This window comes from Nilaparvata lugens, chromosome 3, assembly GCF_014356525.2.
Source record: "Nilaparvata lugens isolate BPH chromosome 3, ASM1435652v1, whole genome shotgun sequence".
NCBI classification, from domain to species: Eukaryota; Metazoa; Arthropoda; class Insecta; order Hemiptera; family Delphacidae; genus Nilaparvata; species Nilaparvata lugens.
The window spans coordinates 5603988-5617958 of NC_052506.1; the positions used below are offsets into that span (position 1 = coordinate 5603988).

The window sequence follows — 13971 nt, forward strand, 5'->3', positions numbered from 1 at the left end:
TTTCCCTTGCAGAGCGATATATTTTCTCTAACCAAAAGCGAGATTGCTTCTATTATTGCTTGACCCGATGAATTTGAGCAGTTCAAGAGGAAGGCATATCCACTTCTAATTGAGATCACATTTGAAGGAAGCGTCGATAGCGAGATGGGAGGGAAGAAATCCCCTATCATGGTGTCCTCACATGAAGAGGACGAAGTGGTAGAGGAAGAAGAAGCAGGCAACGGAATAGTTGTCATTGAAAGAGATGAGGTGGATGATGATGACGACCAAGGGCGAAGGAAGACGAGGTCTCAAAGCCAGTACCATGCACGGGCCATGAAACGATTCCAGAAGATCCGCATAAAAATAGTCGATGATGACGATACTCCTATTGACGACGTATTCAAGCAAAGGCACATCGTAATAGAAAACTTGATGGAGGTTAACGAAACTGTGCAAGGATTGATTTTCTACCCCACGTCTCAAACGTATGGATCCCCAATCACACCCACCATCAAATTACCTTTGTGTATGAGATATTAAGCCGTTCTCGGACTTTTCACCAACCCTGTATAAATTTCCCCTTTATTGTGTATCTTAGTATTGTTCTACAAGGTACTTTCATCCAATTCATTCCTTATATTACATTTTATAATATAGTATCTTCAACTTGTAATGAATAAAAATTTTTTTAAGATAAATGTCTCAAATTTATAGTTATTACCTTCTCTATTTCGGATGATTTATGCTCACATGAATTTTTCACATCTCCTTGGAAGATGAGATGAGACGGTGATATGAACCAAGCTTAGTGTGATTCGAACCCGCATGCTGTCCACCGGTAAGAATCACCTCAAACTTTAAGCATTCAGTTGAATGTAAAGCATTGATGTTAGTCAATGCTTTGATTGAATCAATGCTTCAACCTTACAGAGGTTAAGCATTGATGTGATACAATAAGGAAGAATATGCTTGGTGTTGGAATCAAATCACCCTTATAGCAGTTTATCAAAGGATGATAGCATAGCCACCTCTACTAATACAAGGCCCCGGCCAAAGATATTGCAACGTCGCAGTCTAGGCCTAGCATCTAATACATGATTGGTGATTTAAAAAAATACTAGCTGATCTTTTTCACCAATCATGTATTAGATTCTCGGCCTACACTGCGGCGTTGCAATATCGTAGGCCGGGGCCTTGTATTGGAGGTGGCTATGATGATGATGATAGTCATAATGTACTAAACCATAATCTTGTTAGGTCAACCTCTATCCATAGCCCGAATATCAACCAAATCTGGGAGATTTTCAATTTTCATGAAATCCATGGATTTTTTCAAAAATGGTCAAAAATAAAAATCCTTCATACTCTCAGGAATAGTAGGTACTTGACGAGAGGAACAATTGTATGTAATCACATTGGCGAAATTCAGTCCTATTCTTTAATTATACGCATTTGAAGATGAGTGATTTCTCTAATCTGTGAGTCGAGGAGATGTTTCAGTCGATAACTCACCCTGTATTGTAGCGAAACGTCTCATATTATAGCACAACACATGGTCATATATAATACTATCATATAACTACAGTTATAGTTAATTGTAGTTATGTATAGGGTGTCCCACGAAGAGGTTAACACGTTTGATTTTATATTATGTGCACATTCATGCACCGAACTTTTTTAAATTTTACACAGTTTACAAAGTAGATTCTGAAAATATTCTGGGAAAATTTCAACTCTCTAACCTTCATAGAATAGTATATTTCGCACCTAGAGCAGAAAATGAGATTTTTCCGGCTCGAAATCGGTTTTCAAGGCCGAGGACTAGAAAAGATTGAGAGCCGGAAACATTATGGCGGCTAATTGAAAAACGATACTTCAAAAACATTAAAAAAGTGTCTTTAAAACCAGATCATAGTCAAATGAAAAACCTTGAAGTCCAAAATTATTCAAATTGAAACCCATCCACACAGCGACACCCTGATAACAGCGCTTAAGGAATGATTCGTAAGCTCTCACAAAGAAACTCCGCGGTAACCGGAGACGTTCCTCTTCTATTGATAGTTTTTGTTCCTCATCATTACATCATTATTGAAGCTAAAGATATAAACTTTTTCCTTTAAGTACCCCATAAAAAGTAGCCACAAACAGTTGAATCTGGTGATTGGGGTGGCCAATCTAAAAAATCACTTCCACGAACGGCCATGAAGTTTGTCATTTAGTAATTGCTGGATATGATTTGCGAAATGAGGTGGAGCACCATTGAAACATTGCTTGAACCATTTCTGGTACCATCAAATGAGCCAAGACAACCGCAACGTAGTAAACAAATCAGATAATAACTCATTAAAGTAGTTCTTGTAGGATGCGAATTGGTAATATTTTCAATATGCAGCTATTTTGTTTCTACGAAGGTTAGGGAGCTGAAATTTCCCCGATATATTTTCAGAACCTTCTTTGTAAACTGTGTGAAATTTGAAAACGTTCGGTGCATGAATGGGCACGTAATATAAAATCAAACGTGTAAACCTCCTCGTGGGACACGGTGTATAACTAAAGTTACTATATAAAGAGTAAATGGTGTCTTATCCATTGATAAGCTATAATAGCTATAAACCCCAATACTTGGGGTTTGCAAAGACTTCAAACAAATCATTGAAACAGACAAATAACATTCAACTGTCTTGTGCAATAAAACACATTTTATAGTAATACTGTTTTATTATTTCCACAATACAAAACACAATATAAAATTTGAATAATACAAAGTCAACAATAATAAAATACTTGTAAATTTTCCTTATATCCAATAACCACATACAATGCTCACAATAAAATATTTTAAAAATAAATATATGTCCAATAGAACCTTTATCAATAAGTCAATGATTAATATCAAGTAGTTTGTTTCGTAGGTGGGTGTTTACATTGAGTGAGTTTACACTAAACAGGATCAGCTATTGTGATTGATCTGATTATATTAATTATACATCTGCACAGCACTGATCACAGATTGAAGCTAGATTCGCACTGTGACAAGGAAAATTGGAAATATAATTTGACTGTTCACATCCAGCCCGGCCGAGCGAGTGTGAAAAATCCCATTAGAACCTATAGGAATTATATTTTCAATGTCACTGTCGTGTGGGAATCCAGTTATCTATCTCGCTTGGTACATTACAGAGTTTATGAACACTATGATAAAAATGTTACTCTACAATTTTTTCAAGCCTCAGTTACACAAAAATCTGAACACTATGATAAAAATGTTATTCTACAATTTTTCCAAGACTCAGTTACATAAAAATCTAATTGAATTCAACAACCGTAGAATGACGTTTCATTAACATCAGATTCATTCATTGGTTCTGTTAGATGACTCATTTACGGCGGTTAAATTTGATTGGACTTTTGTGCAAGTGGCCACAATTTTGTACTTTGTCTAGTCTTTTTCGAAATACTCAGTGATATTCGATGATTACTAATAAATTGTTAGTTTTCAATTATGTTTGCAAAATATATTGATCAATATATAAGAAATAATATTTAAGAATTTTCGACTAAACTATGTTTTCGAGTCAACGATTTTTCCAAAATGAACTAATACAATACAATAATACCGATGATAAACTGTTAATTTTCAATTATGTCTTAGCAAAATATACTGATAATTTTCTGAACAATGATAGTCTAGAATTTAAACTAATCTTGTCTTGTTGATTCAGTGATGCTTCCAAAATAGACTGTTGATTTTTAAGACAAAAAAAAAGATAGATTGTTGATTTTTGACTGTTGATGGCTAATACAAGGCCCCGGTCTACGATATTGCAACGTCGCAGTGTAGGCATAGAATCTAATACATGATTGGTGAGAAAGATCAGCTGGCCTTTTTTTCAATCTTGTTCACCAATCATGCATTAGATTCTAGGCCTACACTGCGACGTTGCAATATCGTAGGCCGGGGCCTTGTATTAGAGGTGGCTATGGCAATATTCATAGACAATTTGGGCTATGTTATTGATCCAACGGTGTTTTGAAAGAATGCTGATCATTTTACTGAATTTTCGAGCAATAATGTTCTTGAATTTTCGACATTTCTATATATTTAATTCAATTGAATTTTCAGAATATACCTATCAATTTTCGACTGAGTTTACTGTGTTTTATGGATGACCAATCAATTTTCACGCAATAATAGTCTAGAATTTTTGTCTGAACCCTTTTTCAGATTCATTGATGTTTTAATGATTGAGTGATCATTTCTTGAACAATTTTGATAGGGTTTTTGTGCTTTAAAGATCAATTTTTGAGCGGTTCGAACAATTTCCATGCAATAATAGCCAGAATTTTTGTCTGAACAGTTTTTCCGATTCATTGATGTTTTAATGATTGAGTGATCATTTCTCGATCAATTTTGATGGGGTTTTTGTGCTTTAAAGATCAATTTTTGAGCGGTTTCGAACAATTTCCATGCAATAATAGCCAGAATTTTTGTCTGAACAGTTTTTCCGATTCAGTAATGTTTCTATTATGTGATGATCATTTCTCAATCGATTTTGATGATTCCTGAGCTATTATGGTCGATTTTTGAGCGAAAACCGACTCAAAATTTGGACGCAGGTATTGACCTCATCAATTTCCATGCAATAATAGTCTAGAATTTTCATCTGATCCAGTAATGTTTTAATTATGATCGATTTTGATGGTTTTTTGAGCGGCTTCAATAGTTTTCCGAGCGAAAACCGGCTCAATACTTGGACGCAGGGATGAAAAGGTCCCGCATATCAAGGAGCGATCTCTCCAGTGCGTCTCTGAAGTTGGTAGCACTGGTGCCTGAGTCCGACACATGCGCAGTGATGCCGAAATTGACGTCATTGTCACGCGGATTGTAGCAACAGCCGTAGCCGTCCGGAACCAGGGGCCCGTACACCATGAAACCGTCTGACTTGGATGGAACCTGAATCAAAATTTGATTTAGAGATCAAAGAAAATTAAGGATCTATGTGCCGGTTGCACAAAAGCTGGTTAAATTTTAACCGTGATCAGTCAATCAAGTCTTTTCAATGACGCCTTCTCTGATTGTTTCTCGTGGAATTAATCAAACTTGAAACCCGTCTTTACTGAAAGTTGATAACCCTGATCTACTTTCAGCCTACTTCATTTTATTAATCAATTATTTGATCTTATCTACCTATATAATTATTTTACTCTATCAATTTTCTGTTTTTTTTTCTCTTTAATATTCATATTGATTAAAACTTTTACAATATTTCCATTAATAAATAAATCCTTAGTTTGAATAACGAAATTAACGTTTTGGTAGAGAGTTAATGGGGAGGATATTTTTAATATTCTTTCCGAAGAATGGACATTGATATGTCCAAAGCTCCGCCAATTTATGTAGATACATAACAATATGATTATTATCTATAGTTATTATATTACAAACTGCTTTTTCATATCATATACAGTTCAATAATTATTTTCTTAGTCTATATTATGTAAATTCATCTATAATTTTGCTGTATTGTAAGCTATTGTATATAAGTGTATAAGCCAGTATATATTGTAATCTACATAAATAAAGTACTCAATCAATCAATCTTTTCAATGACACCTCTGATTGTTTCTCGTGGAATTAATCAAGATTGAAATTTAACCGACTTTTGAACAACCGGGCCTAAGAATCTTAGATTAAGCTTTTCAAATTCAAATATAGTCAATTCAAATAGAGAATTTGAAAAGGCTACTTAAATTGAATAATTATCATAGAACTGACTAATACCCTTTTTTGCATAAACAAACTAATTATTATTATTAAACGAAAATCCAAACAAAATGCTGTAATTCAACCCGAAGACTTCTGCTACTGCAAATATTGCGGTAGTTCCCGGGCTGACAAATAATTTTTGAATAGCAGCGCTCATCGAATTTCCATCTAACTGTTTACCCTGCTGTCAATATTTGCAGTAGCAGAAGTCTATGGAGTGAATTGCAGCATTTTGTTTGGATTTTCGTTTAGTAACTAATTCATCAGCATTTGAATAATTGCAATATCTCAGTAATTTCCATCTGTAGATAAACAAACTATTTTCGAGCACTCATGCCATTTTCAAGTACTCGAAACTAGTTGTATTCATGTAAAAAAGTATAAAAAGGGTACTCGTAAGTTCTATGATAATTATTCAATTCAATACAAACATACTATGAAAATCAAAATACAGAGACAATACAATCAAAACATCCAAATAAAAATACAAAAAACAGGCTTCAAGGTGGGGCCTGCTGAATAGAATTAAAGGAGGAAAAATACCTAGTAAACTATGGTTTCCCATGTTCCATATAGAACTACAATCAAAACATCCAAATAAAGATACAAAAAACAGGCTTCAAGGTGGGGCCTGCTGAATAGAATTAAAGGAGGAAAAATACCAAGCCAACTATGGTTTCCCATGTTCCATGTAGAACAATATAATCAAAATATTCAAATAAAAATACAAAAAACAGGCTTCAAGGTGGGGCCTGCTGAATAGAATTAAAGGAGGAAAAATACCTAGCCAACTATAGTTTTCCATGTTCCATGTAGAACTACAATCAAAACATCCAAATAAAGATACAGAAACCAGGCTTCAAGGTGGGGCCTGCTGAATAGAATTAAAGGAGGAAAAATACCTAGTAAACTATGGTTTCCCATGTTCCATGCAGAGCAATACAATCAAAACATCCAAATAAAGATACAAAAACCAGGCTTCAAGGTGGGGCCTGCTGAATAGAATTGAAAGGAGGAAAAATACCTAGCCAACTATGGTTTCCCATGTTCCATATAGAACTACAATCAAAATATATAAATAAAAATACAAAAAACAGGCTTCAAGGTGGGGCCTGCTGAATAGAATTAAAGGAGGAAAAATACCAAGCCAACTATGGTTTCCCATGTTCCATGTAGAACAATATAATCAAAATATTCAAATAAAAATACAAAAAACAGGCTTCAAGGTGGGGCCTGCTGAATAGAATTAAAGGAGGAAAAATACCTAGCCAACTATAGTTTTCCATGTTCCATGTAGAACTACAATCAAAACATCCAAATAAAGATACAGAAACCAGGCTTCAAGGTGGGGCCTGCTGAATAGAATTAAAGGAGGAAAAATACCTAGTAAACTATGGTTTCCCATGTTCCATGCAGAGCAATACAATCAAAACATCCAAATAAAGATACAAAAACCAGGCTTCAAGGTGAGGCCTGCTGAATAGAATTAAAGGAGGAAAAATACCTAGCCAACTATGGTTTCCCATGTTCCATTTAGAACTACAATCAAAAATATATAAATGAAAATACAAAAAACAGGCTTCAAGGTGGGGCCTGCTGAATAGAATTAAAGGAGGAAAAATACCTAGTAAACAATGGTTTCCCATGTTCCATATAGAACTACAATCAAAATATATAAATAAAAATACAAAAAACAGGCTTCAAGGTGGGGCCTGCTGAATAGAATTGAAGGAGGAAAAATACCTAGCCAACTATGGTTTCCCATGTTCCATATAGAACTACAATCAAAATATATAAATAAAAATACAAAAAACAGGCTTCAAGGTGGGGCCTGCTGAATAGAATTAAAGGAGGAAAAATACCTAGTAAACTATGGTTTCCCATGTTCCATATAGAACTACAATCAAAATATATAAATAAAAATACAAAAAACAGGCTTCAAGGTGGGGCCTGCTGAATAGAATTAAAGGAGGAAAAATACCTAGCCAACTATGCTTTCCCATGTAATAGGCTGAAGGGTTTTGTGCCTTGAAATAAAGGGTGGGTGGAGAGAAGGACGAGAAAAAATTGTAAGCAAAATTAGAATTACATTAAGGGCCGGTTTCCGAACTCGGGATTTGGCCAAGATCTAGACTTTAAACAGCTGGAGTCAGAAAATTGGCTTTCCGAAACGGGGCGTAGTCGTAGTCATTGTCAAAGTCACGTTTGAATTTAATTTCAAAGAACTCGAAAATTAAACACAGAATAAAATAAAGAGAAAATAGTGTAAAGTTTCAGCTATTTTCAATTATTTAGAAATGTTTAATTTCGCCAAGAAAAACGTTTCCAATTATAGAAATGAGAAAATAACAACTGCGACTACTGTTATAGAAACTGCGACTACGCCCCGTTTTGGAAAGCCAATTTTCTGACTCCAGCTGTTTAAAGTGTAGAACTTAGCTAAATCCCGAGCTCGGAAACCGGCCCTAGGAATCAAATGTTGATTTTAAAAAATTAGATCGAATAAAAGCCCCCTTCCTTACCCAGCTACGAATAATTTTTTCATCCTCAGATGTTTTACTTTACATTCCTGAACAATCCCTAGTTTAGGAGTAAAAATAGATGCAGTCCCAGGACGACTAAATCAATCAAGAATATTAATTAAAAACCCATCATTATGAATCACTCTTTAATAACAAATAAGTGATTTAATAGTGAGCAGTTCGTAATGGAAAACAACATTTAGGATTCATAATAGACCCATTTCAAGCACAAATCCTATCAATAATAATATTCGTATAGCTTTTAATGGTGGAGAGTCCCTGAAGGAAGTCAGATACACCTCGCCTGAGAATATAATTTAAGCAATAACAATATCGAGTGACCTGGCTGGCTCAGGTCTGGTGTCAAGAGTTTTCAGGTCGCAACTGATCAATTTCAGGGCCTCCGACATGACCTTTGTTCGGCAAATCACTATTAAGTAGTGATTTATCACTATTAAATAGTGATATATCAAATTTTGATCTTCTGCATGCAAACCCCTTCTATTCTTTGGAGGAGTTTTCTACACATTCTTTATAATAAATTAAGTGCCAAGTGTTATGAATATTCTATTGACGTTGCTGATGACTGTATGGTCCGATAGCAAAAGAATTAAATCTATCTATCCTAACGACTGCATTTATTTATTTATCTATTTAATTGACGATCACAAATCATAATATAATATGATTGGGAGAAGACAACAGGCAGCATAGCCCAAAACTGTCTTCTCCCAAATTTTTCCAAAAAAAGTTTCAAAAAAGAATGAGGTTAGAAAGAATAAGAAAGATTTTAGGCAGCCTGGACCGACAGCGTGCAGTGTGCTTGATGAATTGGTGAAAAATAAGTTACCTGACTAGTAGACATTCGCATATGCAGACTCCTGACATAACCCGGGTCGGTGTAGAGGTCCGGTACTTCGATTCCCTTCTCCTGGGCCATTAGTTTCAGACCCAGGAGGTGTCTGTCCACGCCTTGACCCTGGGATGCCTAAAAACACAACCAATCAATCAATCATAGTTGAGAATGATATTGGCCCATATGAATAAAACCAGAGCAAATGCTCATGAGCAATAGCATGGAGCATAAGGTTTTGCTCATGAGCAAAAGGTAGAAGCAAAAGCATTTGCTCATTTTTATATGAATAAGCTTTACCTTATGCTCCTGAATTCTGGAGCAAATGCTCACGTATTTTAAAGATTTTTCATCAGCTGATTCGCTTTTGTAGCCTTACTTTGTTTTTATAGCTCACGGAAGCGCTAAATATGCAAGTAGGGGCACCGCTTGTGTTTGCGTCGTCTGCTCTGTTTTCTATTTATGAATAGATTTTTAGGTTAGTTGAGTTTAGAATTTTGAAATAATACCGTAAAAAATGTCATCTCTATAATAATCTTCAGCATATTCTTATAATATCAATAGCCTTCTTATAATCGTCTACACTCTCATCTTCTTAAATGCCTATTTCCTATTTTGTGATGGCTATCTTTATATATCATGGTTGAATCTAAAAAGAGTTTTGTAGTTCTCAGCTATTGGTAGTGATCGTATCTGGTATAGTTTCCTCTTCCTCATACGAATTAGTTGAGCCATTTTACTATGAGCAAAAGGTGATAAGCTGCTCTAGACTAGAATCACCTTTTTTGAAGCATTTGCTTCGAAAGTTGAGCAAATGCTCTAGTTTATTCATACAATTTTGAGTATAAGCTTTTACTTTTGAGCAAATGCTCAAACTATTTTTTTGATGAGCATGAGCAAAAGGTTTTGCTCACGTTTATTTCATAGAAAATGAAGCAAATGCTCCATATTTTAGAAGTATAAGCAAATGCTCAACTTTATTCATATAAGTATCTATCAATACAAAGATAAATAAATCAATCTTATCAATCTTATCCAGCCAAAATGTGCAATATAGATGGAGCCATGTCAAAAACACAAATATATTCATTCATTCATTCATTTTTATTTTATTTATTTATAATTTTTACAAAGAAGCACTGATTGGGAATGAAAAACTAAGGATACTCCTTTGCACTATTTCTCTCTCAAATTTAGATAACATTTTAAAAGTCCAAAATAGGGTTATGGTTTCACTTTTCTAAAATTTTGTCCATTTTCACTAAAAAAAACAACGAAAACTAAAAATTTTAAATTTTGACGGTTAAAAACAGAATAAAAAACAAAAATATCACACACTCAAATCACCATTCATTGGAACAATTTGGCGTAATTTGACAAAATTTAGAGCCAGAAAAACCACAACTCACTTATTAGTTTCAAACATCACAATATTTGAATTGAAAAACAGGCACAGGCCTCAAAACTTAATCTACCCCTGAATTTAGTTTATCATATTAAATAAAATAAATAAATGTTTAGGCCTATTTCCCAAAAAAACTTAAACTACAGAAAGTATTAGATAGTTTACAATTACATAGTTCGTTTCAGAAATTTCCTATAATGTGTCTTCTACATGTTAAGTGTTTTCTGTGTGGAAATTGACCTGCTCCACTATGGCCTACCATGTTCTAGAGTAGCTACCAAATATTGTCCAAAGTAGGATTATGTTTATCATATTTTTCACATTATCATTTTCACTCTCACAAGATTCAATTTTCGATAACAGAATATCTTTCGATAATCATAATCATTAACTTGTCACACTTATTTAGAAAAATGTTCAGTAGCCGAGGATAATGGTCATTATCAACAACTTTATCAAAACACTTGAAATGTATTTGATGAAACATCTTGAAATTGTAATAACCATTTGTATTTTAGATATAGTAGCATCAAGTTAAATCCGATATGGAGAGGCTTAAAGCTACCGAAGGAGAGTCTCAGGATTAGAATAGATTAGATTGATTGATTGATTGATTGAGTACTTTATTTATGTAGATTACAATATATACTGGCTTATACACTTATATACAATAGCTTACAATACAGCAAAGTTATAGATGAATTTACATAATATAGACTAAGAAAATAACTATTGAACTGTATATGATATGAAAAAGCAATTTGTAATATAATAACTATAGATAATAATCATATTGTTATGCATCTACATAAATTGGCGGAGCTTTGGACATATCAATGTCCATTCTTTGGGAAGAATATTAAAAATATCCTCCCCACTAACTCTCTACCAACGATAGAGTTGTCTTTTTTATTTAGGGCTACTTTTGAATCTGAATAAAAATATAAATCTGACTACCCTTTTAAATTATTTCATCACTTGACTTGAAAATGGCATTAGTAGCCGAAACATGATTGTCGTGACGAAATAATTTAAAAAGGGTACTCATATTTATTTTTATTTAGATTAGAGTTCTTTACTCCGCTATGTTACAATATATACTGGCTTATTCACATTGATTGGCAGTATTGCTAATAAATATTTTACGAATTCTACAAAGCCTGAAAAATTAGTTAATCAGAATGTAGATTGAATGCAATTTGAATAACGATCATTTATAAAATTGTGATGTAACTACATAAATCGGTGTTCTAACAAATAATTGTCGACTCTCAGAAAAGGATATAAGATTATATCCTTCCCATTAACACACACCTGGAGTCTTTTTGTTGGTGGGGCCAAATGTCTTTGGCCACTTTCTTCTGTAATGGGAAATATTGTAGAATTTCAAGTAAATGTTTATTTAATAAACTATTCACATGTTGTGTTCTCAAGGAACACATCCTATATAATAAAATTACATAATTACTAGAAGGTAACCCGTGCTCCGCAAGGGTCTAGTAAAAAACTTGACAAACTAAAAACTTGACCTTCTAAAATCTTGAAGATTTTGAAATAAGCCTATAACCATACTCGGTAAATATTTGAGAATGTATATGCAACATTTTAAGTTATTCAGTTGAGTAGTTCTGACGTGATGATGCATCATTCGTGAATTTCCTATCCCGTACGTGTATAAGCCAGTTCTTTCCGCTATTATATTATAGATAGATTGAATGGTATAGGTCACCTCCATAGCCAGCTTTCGGTGACCGTCAACGGCAGCCTTGAGTGTTTGCACCTTCTCAGCCTTGGACGCCTTGGAGCTGAGCATGGTTTGCGCGAACTTGACCGACTCAAGCGAACACGAGCGAATCGTCTCAGTGCGCCCGCCCGCGAACGAACGCAACGCTGCCGATTCGTAGTGAGCGCCTGGCTCTTTGTGGATTCTGCAATCATTCAAGAAAAATTCATTCATTTACTCCATTTATCCACTCAAATCAATGTTATACATTCACTCATATCGCATCACCATTCGTTCCATTACGCGTGCACAAATTTACAACTTCAAGACAATATTCATGACAAGAAAAAGTTACGAATCAAGAAAAAAATATTCTTGATAATCCTTGTATACATTTGGTAAATAAATGGTAAGTCTTGAAACAAGTAAAAATCAAGTTAATTCAAGTTTTTTTGACCAAGCAAAGTGAGGTCCAAAGGTGCGTACAGATTTCCGCGCCGCGAACATGAGCAATTCACTATTAATCAGCTGATTATATCTGTATTTTAACAGAAACGGTAAGATACAGATATAAAAAGCTTGGCATCAGCTGATTAAAAGTGAATTGCTCATGTTCGCGGCGCATATATCTGTACGCACCTCAAGATTCAAGTCGACGGTTTTGCATTTCTCTCTATGTTTACATTTTTATATGTTGCGCATTTACGGCGAAAGGCGGTAATCGATTTTCATGAAATTTGACAGGTATGTTCCTTTTTAAATTGCGCGTTGACGTATATACAAGGTTTTTGAATTTTTTTCATTTCAAGGATAATATAAAAGGAGAAGTAGCCTCCTTCATACAACAATATTAGAGTAAAAATCACACTATAGAATTAATTATTCGTCATAAATCAGCAGTCGAGTGGATTATAAATTGCATGCAATGACGCATGCAATTAATGTCTCAATGTAACTTGGTAAAAAATCAGCTGTCGTGTGGACTATTAATTGCATTCAATGAGGCATGCAAATGATAACTCGAAATAGCATACTCCCAACTTTTCTCTGCTTTCAACTCGGTAAGCTTTTAATGATAGTAGCATATAGCTGTTTACAAAAAATTATTATCATTGTCGGTACAACAACCCAAACAGCCATTAGTTTTTACATACCAATATCTCGCCGAAACGACAGGACATAATTTACTCTGACTGTATTAGAGGAGGCTGTAGTTTATAACTGCGCGAGGTCTACTGTTCACAGATTATTAGTTTTTTCTAATTAAAACATTGAATTTTAAAATTTTATCAGTTTATTTTCAAATTCATATTCTACTTACCTATAGAAAGCGTACTGCATAGCCATCTGCAGAAAACTGTCAGGACTCAACTTTAAAGTTTTGATGAAGTCCTTGCCGAAAGCATCAAACTTGAAACAGGCCGTTTCAACATCCCCCACTAATCTACAACAAAATACATCATTCGTTTTAGTTCAATTCATTTATACTCAACTTTATTAATATATTATTCTCATATTTATTCATATTATTCTCATATTTATTCATGTTATTCTCATATTAATTTATTCATGTTATTCTCATCTTTATTTTAGAACACTTCGCACTGGTTCCATATCGATAAATTAATGTATTGATCGATATTGCTATTCGATACTCTCGGTTTACCCTTGAAAATTAAGGCACTGGCTCAATATTAATTATAGTTATACCCATCGATA

At 34.1% G+C, this 13971-nt stretch overlaps 1 protein-coding gene across 4 annotated transcripts in view; it reads right to left on the reverse strand.

The window, feature by feature from the left end:
* Positions 1–2680: 2680 nt before the first annotated feature.
* LOC111060311 (carnitine O-acetyltransferase) overlaps positions 2681–13971 on the reverse strand; it is a 36315-nt gene continuing 25024 nt past the window's right edge. For 3 of the 4 annotated variants that reach the window (XM_039422673.1, XM_039422671.1, XM_039422670.1), the window contains exons 10-13: positions 13574–13696; positions 12259–12457; positions 9122–9259; positions 4712–4936 (exon numbers count right to left, since the gene is read on the reverse strand). In XM_039422673.1, the coding sequence (XP_039278607.1) occupies positions 4727–4936; positions 9122–9259; positions 12259–12457; positions 13574–13696 (670 nt within the window). In that variant the 3' untranslated portion in view covers positions 4712–4726. Of the gene's footprint in view, positions 4937–9121; positions 9260–12258; positions 12458–13573; positions 13697–13971 lie in introns of all 4 variants that reach the window. The other variant, XM_039422669.1, reaches the window with a different exon arrangement.